At 40.6% G+C, this 24,397-nt stretch overlaps 1 protein-coding gene across 1 annotated transcript in view; it reads right to left on the minus strand.

Moving 5' to 3' along the window:
* The window catches only part of RASEF (RAS and EF-hand domain containing), a 39,231-nt gene extending 19,007 nt beyond the window's left edge, over positions 1-20,224 (minus strand). Inside the window, exons 1-5 of the mRNA XM_064140201.1 lie at positions 19,805-20,224; positions 4,929-5,075; positions 4,056-4,146; positions 1,210-1,305; positions 239-316 (exon numbers count right to left, since the gene is read on the minus strand). Of these exons, the coding sequence (XP_063996271.1) occupies positions 239-316; positions 1,210-1,305; positions 4,056-4,146; positions 4,929-5,075; positions 19,805-20,163 (771 nt within the window). The 5' untranslated portion in view covers positions 20,164-20,224. The remainder of the gene's footprint in view (positions 1-238; positions 317-1,209; positions 1,306-4,055; positions 4,147-4,928; positions 5,076-19,804) is intronic.
* Between the last annotated feature and the right edge of the window lie 4,173 nt (positions 20,225-24,397).

Raw genomic sequence — 24,397 nt, forward strand, 5'->3', positions numbered from 1 at the left:
GGGGTCACTTCCAACCTAAACCATTCTATATGATTCTATGAAATGTTAACTCTAGAATGAGGATCATTTACACAGAACAGTTTCTTTTTTTCAAGTTAAACACTTTCACAACACTTACAAACAACTTTAGAACTTCACTAGTACTAAATGTACACAAGAATATAAAAATATGTGCACTGCAGATGCTAGATGCTAGAACTGAGGCTAAGTTAACATGGTAATTGTAATAATCTCTTACCAGGAACATATCATGCATTCTTTTTTTCAATTCAGCCACATCTTCCCTGTGATTTATGTTTTTGTATTGCTCCTCCAGCTAGAAAGATTAAAAAATGTCTGTATGATATTAATTATTCAGAGTACATAAAAAGTAATGAAAATTATACTAAATAATCCCTGAAAGATTTTGCATTTACTGGAGGTTTTAAAACTGTGTTTTCCTAGCTGTGTTAAGAGGCATCACTACTCAAAAAACCAGTGGTGTTTCATAATTTTTTTCAACCAATACTTTAAAATTCTTAATGAGCACTTTGCACTCTGTAGGTGTTGAATATGCAGGACTAACAAGACACAAGCCAGCTATTGAGAAGACATATATAACTTCTAAGAGCAATTCAATATGAAGAAACAAAAATATATCCTCATTGGTCACTGTAATTATAGTACACTTTATCACAAAAACTAATGTCAAAATTAAACCCAAATTACAAAATAATTTAAACCAGTATTTGTACCTGAAATTTCAGTTTGCCTTACACTTAGATATTACATTAAAAGATGAGACTGTAGTTAGGTCCAGGCTAGTTCCATTAGTAATTTCAAGGTAAAATTAGAGCTTAAATCCACCACTACCATTAACATCTGAGAAAAAATCCCTATCTGCAAAAAAGCACTATATTAATGTAAATTACTGTATTTAGATTGTCAATTTCATCTAAATGTAAAAATTACACATGCTTAGAAATTAGACTATTTCCAATGCATCAAATACAAAACTAGGTAATGTATTAACAACAGAACTCGGCTATCAGTTGGTCCTTCTCCTAGGAATTTCAGAAACTTCACTGAATTCAAAATTACACAGAATGAATACAGCAGGCACTAATTAATACACATGCAGTTAAAAAGCTTCAATTAAGATTATCTCTCTTGCAGTAGGCACTTCATAAGGTCAGCATGTCCTAAAACACTCTCACCATGACCACTTGCCTTTTTAAGCTTTTTTATCGTCACCTGAAGATCTCCAACTTCAGTATCATACTGCTGCTTCAGCTCACTTAGTGCTTCCTCAGCTTTTCGCTTCTCCTGAAATATTTTTAACCTCATTAGAAGGTGAGACAGGTTTCAAACATTCACTGAAAACTGCATTCATCAGTTTGGAAATCACACACTTTCTCCATAGATTAATGCATGCAGTTTTATATTTCCATTACTTCAACCTGCCCCTTCCTTAAGGTCCACAGGTTCTAATTCTCTAATTGCAGTCCACTTAAAAAACAATCATAGAATAACATTGTTAGGCGTAAGCAAAAATACAGAACAGCTCAGTGTTTGTTATTCATCCCAGTCTCTTGTATTTAACACTCTTGATGTCTTAAAATTTAAAAAAAAAAACCAAGACAAAGCATTTGTATTTAATTTCTGTATAAATTTAGGCGTGTCATGCATATACAGATGTTTCAGCCACACTGGCACAAAATTAGGGCATTATCTTCTTTTTTTTTCAAACCAGGTTTCTATGGCACAGCATACAGCATGCTAAGTAGCAGCACTACTGTGCTACCATCACTTACTTATTTACTTCTGGTTGTCTTTACAATTCTTTCACTTCCAAGTGTTGGGAACTTACAGGCCCACGTTCAGTAAAAGGCATGCTGGAGACAGTACCTTTATATTCAGATGATACTTGATTAAAGCAGGTATGATATTCTGAGTTTCATTTTAATTGAAACAGATTTTTAGAGGATGTTACGTAAAGCACAGTAAGAATAATGGTATGTTCTGCATGCAGTAGGTAAGTATTTGTCTAACTCACTCCAGCCACTCCCCAGGGACTTCAGTGACCGGTTTCATAACACAAGAAATCAGAATGCAGCAGTGATATGATATGAGGTACCAACGAGACAAGTTGAGTTTTCACTTGGAAAGGACACTCACTCATGGGTATGGAATTCAGTGCATTCCTGTAGGTGAAGCTGACAGCCATGTGTTAAATTATAATCCATGTGTCAAAACAATGATCAAAATAATTAGCTTAAGTTTCTCTTACTGTTGGCATTTTTATAGGACTCCTCGGTATTGTTTGGTAACTATTTGCTTTCCCTGAAGAACAAAACACAGGCAAGCATCACGGTGGCATGAGTCAGATCACCGTCAACAGCCTTGAGTACAGGCATTAAGATTAATGGTTTAGTACAATCCCACATAGTAAATATCTTACATTTACTTTCAGGGTGTTTTAGCAGGTGGAGTATGTGGAACTACGAGCTCAAGAGAACATACAGAAATGAAAATGAAGAGTGTTGTGAGAAATAAGTTACAGCTCATCTTTACACCTATATCTAGGTGTGAACAATGAAATCACAATCCACGCAACTCACTGACAATTTGAGAACTTTTCAGAATGAGAAATGCAGACTAGATGCAGTAATACACAACAGAACTGGTTTTACACAATGCTAGCACATACATGTGGATGTTCTCAGACTGAGCAATTACACATATCCTACTCATCTTTTTTACAGTAGTGAAAAAGAGTTTTTCAGGACTTTTTTCAATGTTCTATCACTTTTTGAAGACTAGGAATTTTCCAAAGCATTTGTTTTCTAAATATAAATGTTTTGTCTGCCTGGAAACTGAAAGTTTTTCCTCTGCTGAGAGTTGCACTATCATTAAAAACATTACAATATGCTTTTCTTTCCTGTGGCAATATCTTTAACGTTTTTTGTTCGTTTGTTTGTTTGTTATTATGCTACTAGGAAAACAATTAACTTTTATGATTTGGTAAGAGTGTTTCCTCTTGTATAGAGAAAGATGTTGTTTGAAGCAAACCTAGTAGAATACCATTTACCTTTACATATCAATCATATCAATTACTGTGAACTATTTAAAACCAGCAAGTTGGAAGACTGCACCATGATACTTCTGATTCTGCAACAGCTTTGGTGAAACAATCCATGTCAAAAATAAAGACAATCAGTATACTGTGTGTCCTACAAAGCAGTAATTATGCTCACAGTAAATTTTAATTAATGCATTTCTTATGTCCACATTAAAACATTTTCACAGTGTGTTACATTCTTATGGAAAGTATAAAGTTGCTTTTTTTTTCCTATGTGACTTTACTACTGCTTCAGCGTGAAGCAGCCAACATAAGTAGAGTGGCTTTACCACGTGGTTCTCTGCTTAGAATTACACAGACACGTACATGTGGCTGTAATATATTTTTCAGTTGGTAAGAGAAAGAAGATTCTTGTAGTTTTCCATCAAGACAGCAAGGACTGTTTTGAAACAATGGCTAAAACTTGAGCACAGTGAAAGAGAATTTCCCCTCAACTTTGGCAAGTCCAGGCCCTCACAGTCTCTCATCCTAATTACCCTCTCTGGTATCTATAACCCTCTAAAATACAGTTGCAGAGTAGGAAAAGATCACCACTCCACACATATACACATATTAGAAACAAATTATCTAAGCACCAATTTCTACATATATTTATCTACTAGGAGAACTAGATTCCATATAGTGAATTATCCTTTTCTCCAATCTGTTTTCAATACTGGTCTCAGAAATAAACTCCTCTAGGCCATCATATTCTCACAAAACAGAAAGATATGGGTTTTTTTCCTGTTTAATTACATCTAAGCAGCTGTTCCTCTTTAGGAAATCATTACAGGAATATGTTTTCAATCTCATGGATGACTTCTCTTCAGCCAGACCCTGCCTCCAGCAGCTTTGAGTTGGCCCATTAGGATCAAGAACATACATGGCCATCAATCCTGCTTAAAACCACTGGGAGCTTGGTAATTATTAAATTCCATAAATATAAAATACTCACTTCCTTTTTAACTTTATGCTCTGCAGCTTGTATACGTTGTTCCATCTCTTCCTCCAGCTCACTAAGCTGAGCTGCTGCTTTATCCTGAGCTCTGAAATTTAAAATTAAATACTGTCTTAGGAATTGCCTTCTGACTTGATGGAAACATTGTGTGAAACACATCTGCCTACCTCAGGTGAAATAAATTAGACAGACATGGAAACAGTTTAACATTGCCCAGACCTTGAAACTGATATGGTTGGGAACTACAATCACAAATTAATTTGACAATACAAACAAATCAGATTTTAAATAATCTTTGGCAACTGATGATTATCATGAAATACACCGCATCTGCATTTGTAAAATTAAGTTACAGATATAAAAGCTCTCCCATCCTGTTATCATATGAAGAGACTTTAAAAGGGTTACTACAGCAACTTCTATTACCATGCACACAGGATCTCTGTCCTGAGCTAATCTGTTTAGTTTTGACAGTAATGATGTGAGAGTTCAAATGTTGAGTAGCTACAACAGCTAAATACACCCTTTGAAGCTGAAGAAGATAAAAAAGACATTTCTAAACTGAAAGCATAATGGGCATGTACAGTAAAACTTAAAGTTGCAGCCAAACAAAAGGAGTCAAAATTATTAAAGATATTAAGTGCATGGTTAGAACCAGTTAAAAATCTATCAAGGTTTTATCCAAAATAAGAATGAGGAATCATTTGCAAGCTGCTGTATGTGCTTATACACATGTGTGCATACAAATAAACATTTGAAATTAGGTCATGTAAATACTCTGCATGACCTATTTTAGCATTAACTTCCATCAGTTTAACCCAAGAATATGGGGTCGAACTGCATAATGAACTAGAACACAACTCACTGTACCTTTTCACTGCGATAGCCAAGGTTTCCATCTCTGTGCTTTGCAGTTTGATCTCTCGGATGAAGTTCTTAATGACATGTTCATATGGCTGGATTAACCTTGGTTCCACTATGTGTATGTTCTGATACAGAACACTGACCTGCTCTTGTCTGAAAAAGAAAGATACCTTTTTAACACTTAGTTTGAGCAATGTTCTATGACAGGTTTGAAAAATGTACTACAAATTATGGTATTATCCCTTTACACAGTTCTAAAATCTAGCAAATTAGATGTGTACTTCAAAGATTCAGACCAGTATGACTCAGTTCTTCTAAACCGTTTGCCCTTTCTGCTTCTTTACTTTAATATTGTTACAGGAAAAGAAAATTGTTAGCTTAAGTAAATTTTCTTAACTTCCATTCATGGTGCACTGAAAAGCATGCCATTGAAGTAACCCATAAAGTATATCAAGTTTCTTAGAGGTTTTAATGGTACTCATAATCCATTAAGATGTTTATGAATTTAAGAGGCTGCACAAGAAATCAACATGAGTATAAATGTCAACTACCTATATTAAATGGATATTTATAGGGAGGGAGAGAGAAGTGATCATATCTCCTCCTGATGTTCCTCCAGCTGTTGAACCTCCAGTATTTGCATCCCTTGTATCAGTATGTGGCAGCAGGGGGAGCTGTATGGGATATTAAGAGTACAGCTCTCTCAATAGAATCATAGAATTGTCACAAGTGGAAGGGGCCTCAAGGATCATCTACTTCCAACACCACTGCCATGTGCAGGGACACCTCACACTAGATTAGGTTGCCCAGAGCCACATCCAGTCTGGCCTTAAAAACATCCAGGGATAGGGCTTCCACCACCTACCTGGGCAACCTGTTCCAGTGTCTATCACCCTCATCAGGAAGAACTTCTTCCTAATGTCTAATCCAAATCTCCTCTCCTACAGCTTGGATTCATGTCCTGTCACTACCTGACATCCTAAGAAACACTACACAGGCTTTCTTGTAAGCCCCCTTCAGACATTGGAAGGCCACTATAAGATCTCCTCAGAGTCTTCCGTTCTCCAAAGTGAACAATCCCAATGCAATCTCCTTCCATACAAGAGAAGCTCCATCCTTCTGATCATCCTTGTGGCCCTTCTCTGGACATGCTGCAGCATATCCATATCCTTCTTGTAATAGGGGCTCCGTAACAGGACACAGTACTCCAGGTGGGGTCTCATGAGAGTGGTGTAGAGGGGGAGAATCACCTCCCTTGCCCTGCTGTCTGCACTTCTCTTGATGCAGCCCAGGATACAGTCAGCGTTCTGGGCTGCAAGTGCACACTGGTGGCTCTTACTGAGCTTTTCATCGACCACCACCGCCAAATCCTTTTCTTGAGGGCTGCTCTCAAGCCAGTCACTGCCCAGCCTATATCGATGCTTGGGATTGCCCCTACCCAGATGTAGGACCTTGCACTTGGTCCCGTTGAACCTCATCCTGTCAAGGTCTCTCTGGATGAATCCCTTCCCTCCAGTGTGTCAGCCACACCACACAGCTTGGTGTCGTCAGTGAACTTGCTGAGGGTGCACTCAGTGCATGTTAACAGTGAAGATGTTAAACAAGACCAGTCCCAGTACTCATCCTTGAGGTACTCTATTTGTCTCTGGTCTCCACTTGGACATGAACCCATTGACAGCCATTCTCTGGGTGCAGCCATCAAGCCAGTTCTTTATCCACCGAGCAGTCTATCCATTAAGCTCACATTTTACCAGCTTGAAGACAAGGATGTTGTGTGGTATAGTGTCAAAGGCTTTGCCCTGGTCCAGATAAATTACATCATCTGCCCTCCCCTTATCTACTGATGTGACCTTGTCATAGAAGGCCACCAGGTTTGTCAGGCACAATTTGCTCTTGGTGAAGCTGGGTTGATTGTACCCAATCACCTTTTTATTATTCTTCTGCCTCAGTAGTGCCTTCAGGAGGATGTGCTCCATGATCTTACTAGGCACAGAGGTGAGAATGACTGGCCTATAACTCCCTGGATCATCTTTCTTTCTGTTTTTGAAAATGGGGGTTATATTTCCCCTTTTCCAGTCCTGGGAACTTCACCAGACTGCCATGACTGTTGGAATATAATAGAAATCTCATCTGCCATTCCCTCAGTACCCATGGCTGTATCCTGTCAGATCCCATGGACTTGCACACTCTTAAGCTCTTCAGATGGTCAGGAATATGATCTGCACCTACATTGGACAGTTCCCTCTTTCAGCCCCTGCCATTTTCTTCTGTGATTTCAGCAGTGTGGATGGAGCCCTTGCCAGTGAAGACTGAAGTAAATCAGCTATTGAGAACCCCAGCTTTCTCCACATCACTTGTCACCAGTTCTCCCATTTCCTTTCTGAGGGGGTCCACACCTTCTCTAGTCTTCCTTTTGCCATTTGGCATCTGGTACAGATGATTGCACGTGTCATGATGTCAGCCCTATTTTACATCCCAACAAATTCATTATTTTAAGAAGTTAATTCTTTATACAATTCTCATATGAAAGATAACCAATATAGCTTGTACAGAAGAACAAAAACATTGTTGTCCCTGTGAAATTTACACTGCTTCATAAAAGCTGCCCCAAGGAAGGGATGCTATATTCCAATTTCCATTTCATCTAGATTCATTTACACAGTTTTAAGTGTCATAACAAATAATCTTGACAAGATACAAAATCAAAGAGTAACATAAGGATCAAAACATTATTAGACAGGTTGTTACACACAAAGCACTGATTTCTAGCAACACCATGTAGCTTTTTGTGTTATGTGCCAGCTACATTCCATTATTTGTATTAACACAAGACAATAAGCTAGAGAGCATTGCATTACACAAAGTAGCAGTCTCAAGGTACTACAAAGGTGACTGCCACTGACTACATTCTAGAATATGAAAGGGTATTCAAGAATTTTTAAATTCAATTTGAAAATGAAGGAAAGGAGATCAGGTCTGCTGAGGCAGCAAGATAGTAATTGTCCTGGAGTCCTGTACCCCTAAATTCCTCTCCTGCCCAGACTTCTGGGGAAGAAAAGGGAAAGCCGCCTGGTTTCCCTCCCCCCTCGCCTGCCCTGCAGCCGTGACGGGGGTGAGGACTGCTCCATGAGTTCCCGCGCTGGAGCCAGGCTGGGATTGGCCGTGCGCTTTCACGCCTAAGGTGTGGTAACTCTGCCCTTTGTCTAGCGAAGGTTATAAATATTGGGGGATCTTCCCGCCTTTGGGGTTCCCGCTTTGGAGTTTGCCTGTGCCTGGACTTATGTGCCTGCCTGAGATCACATACTCTCCTCGCCTTGACTGCAGAGAGACCTTCAAAGGATTTGCTTTCCCATTGATACCTTTGTGAGCCTAATGACCCTTAACGACTCTTAATCTTTCACCTGCAGCCGCTGAAAGGTGGAGAAAGACAGACTTCGAGCAAGCCAGCCCAATCGTGAGTTATTTGGCTCAGCTTCACTTTAGTAAGAAACCGCTATTAATTAATAGCTAAAGCCTTTTCCAACTTCTGACTTCCAAAATAGTCAGATTATTGATAGTATCCCTGTAGGTAATTCTCATGCGACTGAATCTGCTAATTAAACTAAATTAATCTTTGTATATATAGTTTTGGGGGTGGGTTTTTGGGAAATAAAATTAAATATTTTTGTATAATTTCCCGACTCGGCCACATATTAATTCCTGCCTCCGCAACAGTAATGAGGGAATATAGCCTATCAGCGGCAGAAATGCAAGCAAAAATAGTCTTTTGCAAGTTCCAGTCTAGCACTACATAGTCTAACACTGATTTAACTGGTCCTCCTTATTATATACAAGTTGTTTTCCTAACTTTCTGTGGAGGTAGTGCTATTTAATACCATCACCATATGCATGATTGCAACAATCAGTGTACATTCTCTGCATTTTTTCCCACTTGAAGCAATGCAACAACTTAAGATTATCAACAGTATAGCACTCTGCTTCTGTGTGATTTTCCCCAATGACATTATTAAAACAAGACCGTAACTGTCACTATAGATCAGATTTTCATTTAAAACAACTTAGGTATTTCAGGAGACCGAAGTCTATTTCCAGCTAAAATCCTTTCATTTCAATACACAGACATATAATGGCAGCACAAAGAAATACAAATTTACTGATGCCAGAAGGATTTCTATGTTTGTCTTGCAAGGATGCTCCTTTACAAAAGATAATGCTTTAGCTCTACTCAGTATTTCCAGATATTATTTACAAATAAGCCATCATTAAAGAACTCCCCACATATATGTTTACTCAATTAATAATTCACATTTTAAAATCTGCTAAGAACATCTTCCTTAGCAGCAGCTTTCCACCAAAACAACACTATCAGCATCATCAGAAATATTAAAACTAGAGGGGGAAAGCAAAAAATCTCATGTAGACTTAAAATCTGCCCTCCTTTCATTCTGTGCTATTGCAACAAAGGTGTAACTCATGCACTGAAGTTTTTACTGCACAGCAGAGTTTTGGAATGATTTTTTATGATAGTGTACATCACAAAATAAGTCTGAGGTTGAGGTTCATCAGATCTTAATTAAATTTCAAGTGTACAGTAGATTTATAGCATTTAGACACTGATTTCCAAGTATAGGTGATTGGACAAACAACCAAATTCCTACCACATATTCATTAACATTGGGTGGGCTGAAATCTGAAGCATGGCTGTACTTGAATCATCACAAAATACAGCTTTTGTGTAGTCTCTCCTTTTGAAATTCTGTTTATTTTTTGTAGTTGAACTAAGAGCTGGTAATGAATGCTGCATTTTGTAAAATTCATAGTACTTTGGCAGTTGCCCTTCAGAGCTGCAGACTGCAGTAAAGTATTTAGAATAGTTTAAAATTTTAGATATAAGTAGGCATAGTGTATATCCGGAATTAGCTGCTGAAAGGTGACATTTCTTCAAACAGCATGAATATGCAGACAGTTCTTTAAATAAGTCACCTGTAAAACAGAAATAGCAACAGCCACCACAAGATGAATAGATATTATCAATCTTCCAAAGCAGATAAATTCAGCACAATCTAGGTCAACATGTATGGTTTCTAGAAACACAAAATACAAACGTGAAATCTGAGTTCTGAAATTTTCTTTTTCCCTTTACCTTTCCTTTACATTTCACCAAGAAGATGCCTATTAACTTTCTAGGAAGCAAGGAAATAGCAGGAAATTTACTTGTTACTTGACATTAACACAAAATATTCCTTACCTAATGTTTTCCTTATTCTATTCCAAAACATGAGTCACTGAATTGAGGTTGGATCTTCATGGACCTACATAACCTTTTTCAAGGTTACACTGGTATTCTTACCTTTCACTTATGCAGGATAAATCAGCTGCTGCCTTTAAACGAAATTAAGCTCTAGCTGTACCTCAAACTGTACTAAAAGTTCTGTGTCCAAAGATAGCACAAGCATAATGCTAATATCAGAGGCCTCCTACCTTACAGATTAATAATGAAGTATAAAAATCTAAGGGATAATATCTAATGCTGATGGGAGTAGGGCGGGGCGGGGGGAACAAACAAAAAAAACCCTATTGTTCTGAGAGCCTTTGTTTACTATATTTTATGCCAGGAGCAGCAGAGATCTGCAGTAGAATATCATAACATACTTAGTATCTTTCATTCTCTTTACAAGAATGGCACAGCCAGTCCCTCTTGCAACTTCTTTTCAAAGTGTATGCAAATACTCATACCAGAACTGATGGCAGAAATTGGCATCTCCTTGCAGCTGAGTCTTTGCCAAACAGATAAGTCTGCTTTAAGATGCAGTAGTCAAAAGCATAAAGTAGTTACTGTGAGTTTATTCTTCTGCAATAACAAACTCTCTTTGTACTTACTCTTCTTTAGCTTAGTGACCACCTATCATCCAGATGTACTCAAAATATCTCAGCAACCCAGTTTTATGACGCAAAACAATATCCATACAGTCACAACCTTGCAAGATCCAGGAAAGGGCCTGGACGACTCTTAGGCTAAAACTGGCCACTGAAATTCTGAGGGACACTTAACATGCTCCTTTGGCAACTTCACTGGAATTCTTACTTAGAAAACAACTCAATTACTACTGCAGCCACCAAAAAAAAAAAAAAAAAAAAAAAAAAAGTAGGAGAAATTAGAGTTATGAAACAAATATTATGGGACTCTGCTTAATCATGTATGCTTTCAGTAAGAAGCAATACACTTTAATGTGATTTGTATTGACTTAATAATTTATAGTATCTGTGATGAATTAGCAGCAAGCACAATGTGATAATATTTTACATTATGCAAGACTTTAGAAGGATGAAATTATATATATATACTCTATAGCAATACGCAGTAAGTATTTAACAATTATGAGACAAAATGTTCTGAACTGTCTCTTTCACATATTCAGACATTTTCACTGTGCTTTGGTGAATATCAGTGCCACCACTGCAATAGGACAAGATTAGTTGCCATTAATATTTCCCAATTTGATTTTTTTTTTTTTTGTCTCCAGATCCTCTTGAATACATGCTGTTTCTTCCTGTAAATTTATCAGCTATTTCAAATCATACACCAATGAAGAGTTCACAAATGGATTTCATCAAGCTGAGGCACAAACTCTAAACAATCTAGCCTTCTGCTGGACAAAAAGGCAACTAGAATGCTCTTACTTTAGTTTCAGCAAAATTAATCAGAAATGCTTGGGTCTGCCTTTTTAAACTGGTCTTTCTTTAAATCCTGAAATCACTTTTAAATAGATTTAGCTACATGCCTTTAATTTACTACTAACACAATGGTAGTCATTTGCAAACAGTAATAGATAGAATGAGTATTTTCTTATATACAATACGAAAGTAACTGCCCCTTCGAACCATCTTGCACGATGGTTGCACTACCTACCATTTGTGCCCTTCTTGCTTCTCCAAAATACAGACACAAAACACTAATATCTGAAGAAATGTAATATTCTGGACAAGTATTGCTCTGGCTTTACCTTACTTCATCTCAAAGCTTTATAAAAGTAAGCTGTCTGTAAATTTAACAATTAGTAAGTGTAATTAGTGAGTATTTGCACAACTTTACATACGAGTTACCGTAAGCAAAGTTCCTGCATTCACATGGTTTCATGAAATTCCTGAGTTACAGGAAAAAAAAAACAACCCTGTCCAGATGATAACACAATTTGTAACATGACAGATTTAAAATGACATGGTAGAATATAAAACATGTAGAAGAAAGAGGGGAAAAAACAGTGGGATTAGAGATGCCATATATTTAGATGATACTTAGTGGCACAATTTAAGTTAACACACAGATCTATGCTAATTTGCATCAATTCATAGCATTATTTTGGTTTGCTGAACAGTGATGTCTAATGATCCACACTCTGAATATAGCTCAAAAGGAGCTGATGCAATTTATTAAATAATTTATTAATCCTGCAGTTGTTCAGTATCTTACATGCATTCTCCATGCAGTTCCCAAGGAGGAGATGCTGTGCTACACAGGCCCCTAAGTCTGACCCCATGGGCAGTATTTTCAGTATAGTTTTCCACCAAAGATTTAAGGAGTGTATCATGCTAATCAAAAGTCAGAAGAAACCAAAGCCACCTTCCCTCATGCACATGGTAAAGACTCAGTGTTTCCTCTGTTTCTATTTTACTTATGTTTGTCTCAGTCCGCGCTTCAGAAAGGTGGAAACTGACGAGGTGAGCAGCATAATTCCAGGGCTCACATGTGCAGAACAAAGCAGCAAAACAAGGTAAAAATTTAGCTCACTTAAACTGTCAGGATTAGCTGGCAGAAGGTTGTACTGAGAGCTAAGAAAATCAGACCAAACATCTTTATCTTTCTCAACAGCATCTCTTGAAAAATTACTGACTTCTGCCTTCACATCTTTCTTATCCTGCACACTTAAGGTCCCCAAATACTTTCTTTTTGTTTTCTTAGCCCAGATATCTTTCAAGAAACAGGAAACTAATTTCCATTGTTGTAGGTGGAGGTAAAAGAAAAGATCATGCAGCATGGGAGAGATGCCTGGGGAACTGGAGCAAAGACAATGTCATTCCAGTCTTCAAAAAGGGCAAGAAGGAAGACCCAGAAAACTACAGGTGAGTCAGCCTCATCTCCATCTCCGGAAAGGTGATGAAACAGCTGGTTCCCAGGGAAAGGACTTTTTAATGTTTCCAAGGAATAATTACTTTTCCTTTCCTAAAAACAGGTGTGATTTGGAGCCAGAGAAGCAAGAGTGAAAAAGGCTGTGGTACAGGGAGCAAAAGATGAAATCTGTGGAAAAGGAGAAAGTCCAATGAATATGGTTATGATAAATGGATGTGTGACATAAAAACACTAGGAAAATGAATGCTAGGGTTATTTGGCAGAGAAGCTGTTCCAAGGAAAGCAAGGGGAAAAAACAAACAAACAAACAAACACAACCAAACATGAACAAACCAACCAAACAAAGAAAACGGAAGAGCAGTAAAACCTAAGGCAGCTCAGAAACTCTTCCAGCTCATACAAAGTCACTTATCACACTTGCAGAAAAGCACATTTGTCAAACCCCTGTTGTGAGATGCATTAAAAGGCAATATGCATCATTCTTACAGCAGAGATATCCTCTCCAGCACAGTGACCAAGTGGGGAACCAGCACATTTTTCTTAGGATTTGCTTTTATCACTGGTCCAGGGAATACACTTAAACTTCTAAGGAAATCTCTTCAGTGCTGGTATCACAGCTCATCATCTCTTGAAAGCCAACACAAGTTCCTGATAAGAGTTGATGGTGTGCTCTGTATTGACTTTGGCAAAAATCCATCCTGGCTCCTGACAACAAGAGTACGATAGGTTTTGGACTTATTTATTTTCTACAGCACAACAGTATATCATAGAATAAACCAGGTTGGAACAGACCGCCAAGATCATCCAGTCCAACCTATCACCCAGCCCGATCCAATCAACTAGATCATGACTATTGGCTGTCTTCCCAATTCAGGTATCTCATGTTAGAAAAAAACACTTTTAATTTCATCACATCCTCCAGATTCAGATTTTCCGCATAGCTCCAGGTGACACAATTGCGGGAGAACTACCATAATCACAGAATCACTGAACCTTAGAGGTTGGAAGGGACCTGCAGGTATCATCGAGTCCAACCTCCTTACCAAAGGAGAGCCACCTAGGGTAGTTTGCACAGGAGTGCCTCCAGGCGGGTTTTGAAGTCTCCAGAGAAGGAGACTCCACAAGCTCTCTGGGCAGCCTGTTCCTGTGCTCCATCGCCCTCATTGTAAAGAAATTTCTCTTCATGTTGAGGTGAAACCTTCTGTTCCAGTTTGTAGCCATTGCTCCTTGTCTTACTGCTGCAGAGCACTGAAAAGAGATTGGCTTTGTCCTCCTGACACCTACTCCTCAGAAATTTATAGACATTGATGAGATCCCCTCTCAGTCTTCTCCAGACTAAACAGCCCCAGGTTTCCGACTCTCTTTTCATAGGGAAGATGCTCAGTTCCCCCAGTCATCCTTGTGGCTCTCCAGTGGACTCTTTTCAGGAATTCCCTGTCTCTCTTGAACTGGGGAGCCAAAACTGAACACAGTATTCCTGGTGTGGTCTCACCAAGGCAGAGTAGAGGGGAAGAAGAACCTCCCTAGACCTGCTGGACACACTTCATGAGGTTTGCCTTCACCCAGCTCTCCAGCCTATCCAGGCCTCACTGGACGGCTGGACAGAGTGACCAGCTCTCAGCCAGCCTCCCAGTTTTGTATCACCAGTGACCTTTCTGAGAGTATACTCAATGCCCTCATCTGGGTTGCTGATAAAGATATTAAACACAATTGGACCCAGTACTGATCCCTGGGGAAGACCACTGGCCACAGGCCTCCAGGTTGACTCTGTGTCACTGATGACAACCCTCTGAACTCTGTTGTCAAGCCAGTTTTCAATCCACCTCACAGACCATCTGTGTATGCTACATCTCCTGAGCTTTTCTAGGAGGACATTATGGGAGACAGTATACAAAGCCTTGATGAAGTGAAGGTATATGACATCCACAGCTCTTCCTTCATCTACCCATTTGGTCATGGTTTCATAGAAGGCTATCAGATTAGACAAGCAAGCTCTCCCCTTGGTATATCCATACTGGCTACTCCTGATAACCCTCTTTTCTTCCACGTGGTTAGAATCATAGAACAGCTTAGTTTGGAAGGGACCTCAAAAATCACCTAGTGCCAACCCTCCACCACAGACAGGGGCAACTCCCACTAGAACAGGTTGCTCAAGGCCTCACCCAACCTAGTCCTGATCACCTCCAGGAAGGAAGCATCAACAATATCCCTGGGCAACCTGTGCCAGTATTTCACCAACCTCACTGTAACAAACTTCTTCCTAACATCTAGCTCAAATCTCTCCTCTTCCAGTTTAAACCCATTAGCCCTCATCCCGTCAATACAAGACTTTGTAAATAGTCCCTCCCTAACTTTCTTGTAGGCCCCCATTAGATACTGGAAGGCTACTACAAGGTCTCTCCAAAGCCTTCTCCAGGCTAAAGAGCCCCAACTCTCATACACTGTCCTCATAGCAGAGGTGCTCCAGCCCTCTGATCATCTTCGTGGCCCTCCTCTGGACTTGCTCTAACAGTTCCATGTTCTTCTTGTGTTAGGGGCTCCAGAACTGCACACAGTACTCCAGGTGGGGTCTTCCTTCTCCCAGTCCTTACTTTTGCTTTCTGGGACTCGGACATTGTGGTTGGAGCCTTTGAAAGTGAAGACCAAGGCAGAGAAGTCATTAAGCACCTCAGCCTTATCCATATCCTTTGTCACCAGCTCTCCATTTCCCTTCTGGAAGGGTCCCACATTCTCCCTAGTCCTCCTTTTCTCACTAATATACCTGAAGGATTTCTTCTTGTTCCACTTAATGTCCATAGCCAGATTTAATTCTAGCTATCCTTTAGCTTTCCCAACCTGATCTCTGTACGCACAAGCAATTTCTTTGTATTCATCCCAGGTTACTTCTCCCTACTTCCACTTGCCACTTGGAAGCCTGATGACATTATCCCCCTCCCCTTTCACATGTCATTTAAAGCCCTGTCAATTAGCCCTGCAATTTCCTCTGCAAAGACCCTATTTCCCCTTCAAGAGAGGTGTCTCCTGTTTGGTGTCAACAACCCCAGTGCTGTACAGATCATACAATTGTCAAAGAACCCAAATTTGTGGTTGTGACACCATCCACGGAGCCATGTATTAAAAGACTGTATTCAGCTCCAGAATGAGCTGTTCCATCACCTTTCCTAGGTCTTCCTTCTTGCCTTTTTTTTGAAGACCGGAGTGGCATTTGCTTTCTTCCAGTCATCAGGCACCTCTCCTGCTCTCTGTGACTTTTCAAAAATGATGGAAAGAGGCTCAGCAGCAGTATCAGTCAGTTCTCTCAGCACTCGTGGAAGCAACCCATCGGGGCCCATGGATTTGTGTGTTAGGAGTGTTTTAATAATCGTGTGTGTTTTAATAATCATATTAGGAGACTGGAATCCCATGAATAGCTGGGCTCAAATTACAAGATCACAAGAAAGACAGACACTGAGATTAAAAACCAAAGCACTAAAGTATGAGAATCTCAGAAGCAAGAGAATTTAACTCAAAATTAGTAAAAATTTTTTTAAAAATCTTTCTTTTCTAGATTTATCAAGCCTTTCATGTTGAAACTAATTTAGTTATTTTTCCTATCAGTTATTTAAAAAAAAAAAAGCCTGGTAGGGCTTAAAGGGATTCAGTTTATCCCAGAGTGATTTCACAATATACAACACACTCAACACACAAAGCCTTACCTCTTTGTTCTTTCTGGCTTAAGGTCTCTGACATTAAAATTTCAAAATTTGCTTTCAGTGAAGTTTTTTTGCCAGCAATACAAGATTGGATGTTTTGAAGTACAAGCTAACAAAAATGTGAAACTGATATAGCAATCTACAGAGAGGCAGGATACATCCTATAATAGAACTATCTTTTTAAAAAATAACTAAATTCAAAATACTCTTACTGTAGTATATGCTCACTTTAGTATCTGGAAAGATGCAATACCTGTCAGTAAACAAGGTTGCACCTATGTTTGTTACTTCGCTGAGGGCTGAGTTAAGATAGTGATCTCTCACTGGGCTTCACACCACATTTATGGAAGCTTCTTCGAGCTTTTAAAAGCAGAAACAAGAGACTGAATGGTATCACTGAAAACCTTCCCCTTGATTTCCATGGGCTCAGTCAAGCTCAGGCATGACAGGGACTACAGGTCTTTATCACAAAACTTTCTCCTGTCCTAATTTTATCTCACTACTTCCTTCTGCCTATGCCTTCCTCATTTATCTCTGTACACATCACAATAGCATCAAGGCGCCGGAGCCAGCGTTTTTCTTGGCTGGGTCCAGAAGGCACAGCACTTTGAGGAGCTGAACTTCAAAGTGGTCAATATCAAAAAAAAAACACATGATCAAAAAAATACGGACAACTATCTCCATTTATCAGAGTCTGAGGATCTTCTTTGTCATTTCTTTTCTTACAGTTTTCAGTGCCTGTGTTACAGCAAACATATGAATAGTAATAAACCACAATGTGGATGCCAACTGTTTTTTACAGCTATGAGGATGCAGGTGTGTTCCAAATTAGGTCTGTCATTCAAAGCACTACCTTCTCCTGAAAAAAAAAAAATGAACCAATAGCACAATGGAAAAGAATAAATAAAAACTAAGTAAATCTTTTTAAGTACCAGATTGTTCTTAAAATTCTGATTATGTTCTTATTGGCTATTTTTTTTTACGTTGCTTAACATATCTCCCATGTCCAGACTTCTCAAGCTATTTCAGTATATTCATTACTTACACAAGCAATCCTAATGATTGTAGTGGGACTAATCACAAGAAAAAAAAAAGAGCTTACAGATACACTTCAAAAACACACAAACAAATAAACAAAAATGTCAGCCACAAATGGAAAAACCTTGAGCTGTAACACAGATCTGCTTCTTGCACTTCAGGACAGAAAAAGTAAAAAAAGAGAAAACAAAGTGCCCTCTGCTCTTCAGCTGATGCTGCCACAAACAAACATGAAGGATTTTCAAAGCTATTCATAATGCTAAACATGAGTAGGAAGCATTTACTTCAAATTACTTCCTTCTTAATACATATATATTTAACTATCAAAATTTAGTTCTGTTTGCAATTTTTACATACAAGGATTATAACACAACTTACATTGTGTCATCAGTCATTTAGTAAAGCTAAAGGACACATCTACAAAACTAAGCCAACAAAGGCTATTCCTTTTCCCTCCTACTATACTCTTAAGCAAACAATTGGATTATATTGAAACTCCTGCTGCAAACATAGTAACCAAGATACTGAGATAGGCTTATTACCAAAAGGAGATAGATGCTTCACGAATGACCACTGATCCTAAGTGAGGGTTTTTTCCCATTTCCTGTTGAGTTTCTGCCTGGCTTTTTTAGGTTAAATTATTCATTGCTCCTGCAACTTTTTTTTTTTAAGTCTTTCTTCTGTTCTTGTTATTGTTGTCTTTCTGTAGAAAGCAAGCATGTATCAAGGAAGACATCACAAACTATATGAGAAAGACCTGCATTAAGCTACTAATCTGTCTGAACAACAGCATTCCAGTAAGACCAAAGTCTCATATGAAAATCAATCCCTGTTGTGCACATGAGTAGCAGGTTAGGTAACCGAAAATCTATCTCTCTGTAGAAACTTTTCATCTCACAATTCAAACACATATTTATAAGTACCTAGAACCAAGTAACCAGAGTAGGTAAGAATTTGGCGTGCACTATATGGACACTGGCATAACAATTTGCTAACAATTGATACACGCTCCTGCAAAAGAGCTATGTAAAACAACAACTGTAAAACTGCACGTTCTAATGGATTTTCACCAAAGTTACAGGAAAACTAGCATGGATTTTAGTAGCTTCTGTGTATCTCAAATATAGGACTCACTGCAACTTGACGATCTCTCTGGATACTTTCAAGTATGGGTTTTTTTAAACTGCCTCGTAACCAGCTGACAAGCCCTTAAACTCAGACTTCTCTCTTTTCATCTTAAATTACAACCGTTAAATGACGGAGAATCACTCTATATGGCAAATATTTTCGTCTTCGTTTTTAGCACCTCAGCTGTAGGTAACTGTGATTATGTGCCTGGAACCATTTTGGTATTGAGAGATCGGTGGTAATCGGATTTAACCCCAAACCAAGACACTATCAATTGTCTTCACCTCACTGACACTGACATCTGGGACAAACGCGCTCACGGACTCCAGCTCGACAGTTGTCCTTACGAACCACGCTAACTCGTAAGCAAGGGTTGTAGTGATCTGGCTGCAAGGAAAGGTCGCCAACGGTGGAAGAAAGATGATGCTGGTCGGGAGACAGCGGGAGGAGGACGTTTCACTTGCGGAGCTGGCAGCAATTTGCATTCTGTGCGGTTGTTTCACTGGCCTGCTCCTACCACGCGGGTCAGTGGCAGAGCCGCAGAATAGGAGAGAGCAAGCAGGCTGGAAAAACAGCTGGAAACCCTCAAAACCGGGAAGCAGATGTGGGGAGGTCTCTAGACACCTGCAAGCACAACAGGTGAGGGGGCAAGCTGCACCCTGGTGTGGCCGTTCCCCAGTAGGGTATTGCATCAGCGCCGGGGCAAGCTGCTGACGGGAGGGGCCGTTCCGGCTTCGGAGGCCTGCTGAGGCGACCGGCTGCCACGAGGCTCCCCGCGGGCAAGCTCAACCCCGGTACCCTCGCTGACGGAGTCCCGCTCCAAAGGGCAGTCGCTCCTGCCGCTGCCGCCCTGGGGTCAGGCCCGGGGGCCGGCGCCGGCGGGGCCCGGATCTTACCTGGGAATGTACCTCGCCTCGTCCCCTAGCCGCACCTCGAAGTCTCTCCAGGGCTGCTCCAACCCCGCGGTGACCAGTGTTACTGTCGCCGCCTCCTCCTCGCCCTCGGGCTCGCCGCCACTGGGCTGCCGCCGGGTAGCACCACGGAAGCCGCGTGCAAACTCCAGGAAGGTGATGGCCCCGTCACGGTCGCTGTCGAGGCGCTGGAAGATGGCCTCGGCCTCAGCCGGCCGCATCCGCAGCTCGGCACAGAGCGCTGCGAAGTCCTCCCGCTCTATGCGGCCCGAACCGTTGGCATCGCAGGCCAGGAACAGAGTACGCAGGCGGGACAGGTCGTCTCCCACTGCCTTGGGATCCATCGGCCGTACTGGCACCAGGGGTGCGGATACGCTTTCCGTGGTTGGGATGGGACGGCACGAACGCAGCAAGCGGCAGTAAGGCAACTTGGTGGCACCACTTCGCCTACCACCCGGCGGGGCGGGACGCGCCCTGCTCCGCCCCGGCGCCCCGCGGGGCCGAGCGGAGCAGGGGGCGGTCCGCAGGGGGTGACTCAAGGCTGTGGCAGGTGTCTGTCCTTGCCGGACCGGCCGCGGCGCTCGGGCAAGAACGGCTTCGGCGCGGGGAGCCGACAGCTGCTGGCTCCCTCCAACCCGGGACTTGCGGCCGCAGCTGCAGGTGCAAGGGCAGGATGTGCCCTTGGCGCACCTCTCTGCCCGATACGTTGTTAACAGAACAGGTAACTTTACAGGTTAAAAGCATTTCACACATGCTGCAGCAATCAAACGTAAAATCCACTGGGCATTCATCAGTATCTGTTCACAAGAGTTTTTATCGGCTGCAAGTAGTCCTGGGGTTACACAGTGCCAAGTACGTGGGCACTGCTATCCCATCACCAGTGATTCAGAAATGTACGTTGTTGAAATACCGAATTAAAGTGAAAATGTAAAAGTTGTGTTCAGATTAATAAATTAAAAGAGAGAGGGTATTTGTAGTCTGATTAGAACCCGTATCTGTCTTTCTTGGCAGAAATCAGGACTTCTCATTTTTTTGAAGTGGGACTCCAAAATCAGACTTCATTGGAAGCAATTACATTTTATCCGAGATTTCGTTTGGGGGTTTTGTTTTTATTTTGATCCAATTATTCTTGTTTATGTCTGTCTGCAAATGTACATTGTGTATGCTGAAGTTGTGACAGTGTTATACAAAATACAAATCCAGCTATTGAAAAAGTATTTGCTTATTGACTGAAACATAGCCCAAGGCAAAGTATGTGATCCAGCAAAGCACAAAATGTCCATCTGACCTCTCCTTAGAATAAATCATGTACTGTAAATGAGAACTATGAAGTGTTCCTCTGCCTGAGATATGGGGAATGCCATAAGAGTAAATTATTACTACTTTCCATTTTTTTGTTACTATTTTGTCAGACTTTGTAGAAAGACAGCATAAAATACTGCCAATATATGTCTAGTCAACAAAACATTTTGTGAAATGTTCCCTGCAATCTAGAGCAATACAGCTATTAAGTAACTTGGAATATGAAGTTTAGCTTAAAAATACTAAATAACTGAAGGACCTCAGTTCATGATTTTATACATTTTCATCACTACATTTTCATTACGCAATTTCAGAACTGCTAAGAGTAGCAAAGCAGTAAGATCTTCACAGTCTAACAAAATCTCGTGGCTTTCATTGTGGACAAGCTCCAGAGCTGAAATGGAGAAGCTTTATCCAGGAGTGAATGCGTCTCTCTAAATAGACAGGGAGTTCCTACTCAAATCAATACGCTCACCTGCTTGTTTGCTTTTGTGTCTACAGGTTTCTGAGCTGACGTATGTGTGTATTTCTTGTGGTAGTACTTACCTTGGATTGCCAAGTTGAAGGCAAAGACTTCAGGCATATATCCCCCATCTTTCTGTTCTCTGAGACTGAACATTGTCTTTTCACAATTTTTTTTTTTTTTTTTGGTGCAACTGTGTTTTTATATGACTTGGGATTTAATCCTCAGGCATCATAGGTCTGCATCTTTGTTTTCTTTAAAAGATTTATGTGATACTATGTTTGCCATAGTCTACAACCACCTGAAAGGAGCTTTGGAACAAGGCAGGGGAGGCAGACTCTTCTTGGTGGCAAGTGATATTACTGAAAAAAATGGTTACAAGCTGCACCAGGGGAGGTTTAGAATGGATATCAGGAAATATTTCTTCACTGAAAGGATTGTCAAATATTTGAATAGTCTGCCCAAGGCAGTGATGGAGTCACCATCTTTGGAGGTTTTTTAGCTGTGTGCACACCTGGTGTTTAGGGGCATGGTTTAGTGTTCACCCTTCAGTGCTGAGTCAAAGGTTGGAGAAGATGATCTTTAAAGTCTCTTCCAACCAGGTATATTCTGTGATTCTCTGGTTCTGTGAGATGTATGAAATAGTAAGTGACACTGAAAGAAAGGGAAATCTTCTCAATAACATTCAGTTTTGAATAAAAATCTTGAAATACTTGCCAATGTACTGTCCACTTAGGCCAGTTTTATGCCTTCACATGCAGGTAATCCCTTCTGTATGCACGCCACAAAACCTGTACTTGTTTGGCAGGCCATGGTTCAGTAAATGGGCCTATCACAACATTACAGCGATAAGAAATAAAAGCTGATTTATTTGATAACAACACAGAGTGAGTTGTGAGGGCAGGATTCCCAGCAAACAATGGCAAAACAGTGCTTTGTTCTAAAATTATGTGCGTGGGAACTACCAACCTGTCAGCCTCACCTCTGTGCTTTGGAAGACCATGGAACAGACCCTCCTAGATGATGTGCTAAGGCACATGGAGGACAGGGAGGTGATTCAAGACAGCCAATATAGCTTTACTAGGGACAAATACTGCCTGACCAACCTAGTGGCCTTCTGTGATAAAGTGATTATGTCAGTGGATAAAGGGCAACTTCTTCTGGACTTCTGCAGTGCCTTTGACATGGTCCCCCACAACGTCCTACTGGACAAGTTGGAGAGATAGGGGTTTGATGGGGGGACTTATCAGTGGACAAGGAATTGGCTGGATGGTCACATCCAGAGGGTAGTGCTCAATGACTTGAAGTCCAGATGGAGGGCAGTGACAAGTGGTGTCCTTCAGGAGTTCCTACTGAGACCTATGCTGTTAATACTTTTATCAGTTACATAGACAGAGGAATCGAGTGCACCATCAGCAAGTTTGCAGATGACACCAAGCTGAGTGGTTCTGCTGATACACCAGAGGGACAGTATGTCATCCAGAGAGACCAGGACAAGCTGGAAAGGTGCAAGGTTCTGCACCTGGGCCAGAACAATCTTCAGTATCAATACAGGCTGGGGGATGAGGTGGTAGAAAGTAGCCCTGTGGAAAAGTACTTTGGGTTGCTGAGGGACAAGAAGCTAGACATGAGCAGATAGTGCATGCTTGCAGTCCAGAAGGCAAATCACACCCTAGGCTGCACCAAAAGATGTGCTGCCAGCAGATCCAGAGAGGTGATTCTGCCACTTCACTCTTCTCTGATGAGACCTCATCTAGAGTACTGCATCTAGATCTGGAGCCTTCAATATAGGAAGGACATGGACGTGATAGAGCAGGTGCAGAGGAGGGCCACAAAAATGATCAGGGGGTTGCAGCATCTCTGCTACAAAGACAGGTTGAGGGAGCCAGGGTAGTTCAGCATGGAAAAGAAGAGGCTCCAGAGAGGCCTAATAGCAGCCTTCCAGTACCTGAAGGAGGCCCACAAGAAGGATGGAGAGAGACATTTACAAATGTCTGTAGTGATAGGATGAGGGGCAATGACTTCAAACTACAGAAGAGCAGATTTTGATTGGGTATTAGGAACAGGTTCTTTACCATGAGAGTAGTGGAACACTGGAACAGGTTTCTCACAAAGGTGTTTGGGGCCCCATCCCTGGAGATATTCAATGAGGCTCAACAGGGTTCTGATCTTCTTGAAAATGCCCCTGCTAACTGCAGAAGAGATTGTACTAGATGACCTTTGGAGGTCCCTTCCAACCCAGACCATTCTAAGATTCTGTGATTCTTTGAAGTAACTTCAGAGAAGCCAAAGGTAATATACAAAGAAAGAGGTTTGTTGTATCAGTACTAAGGTATCCTATTGTACTGAGTAGGAAAATGTGATTTTTGTCACTGTTGTAGACATGGTGAAGAACTTATAGAAGAGACTAAAACAAAACCCTGAGTTTATTCATAAAAAGAACTGAAAAGCAGTAATTTTGTTGACAGAGGAATATAATGTATAAAGTCATCTAGTGCATTAGATTATTACATCCTGCTGAATATTAAGAGTTTGAATTTCGCAGTGGTCTAGATATTCATTTATGCATGGTCACAGATGGTGAAAGTCATACTGATCAGGCTCCTAAGTTACCTACAGAAGCCAAGAAGAGTTACTTCTAGTGCTGTAGCAGGAAGTGGGCAAAGAGAGTATTTTTAGCTGACATATATAAAAGCTATCAGGTACATAAGCCTTCCTCATGCTTGAAAGTTTACATACCTCTCCAGTTCTAGTAGTCAAAACCAAATTACATTTACTGATTAATCCTCTCTGCTTTTAAAAAAATGAGCATC

Source organism: Pogoniulus pusillus, chromosome Z (genome assembly GCF_015220805.1).
Source record: "Pogoniulus pusillus isolate bPogPus1 chromosome Z, bPogPus1.pri, whole genome shotgun sequence".
Taxonomy (NCBI): Eukaryota; Metazoa; Chordata; class Aves; order Piciformes; family Lybiidae; genus Pogoniulus; species Pogoniulus pusillus.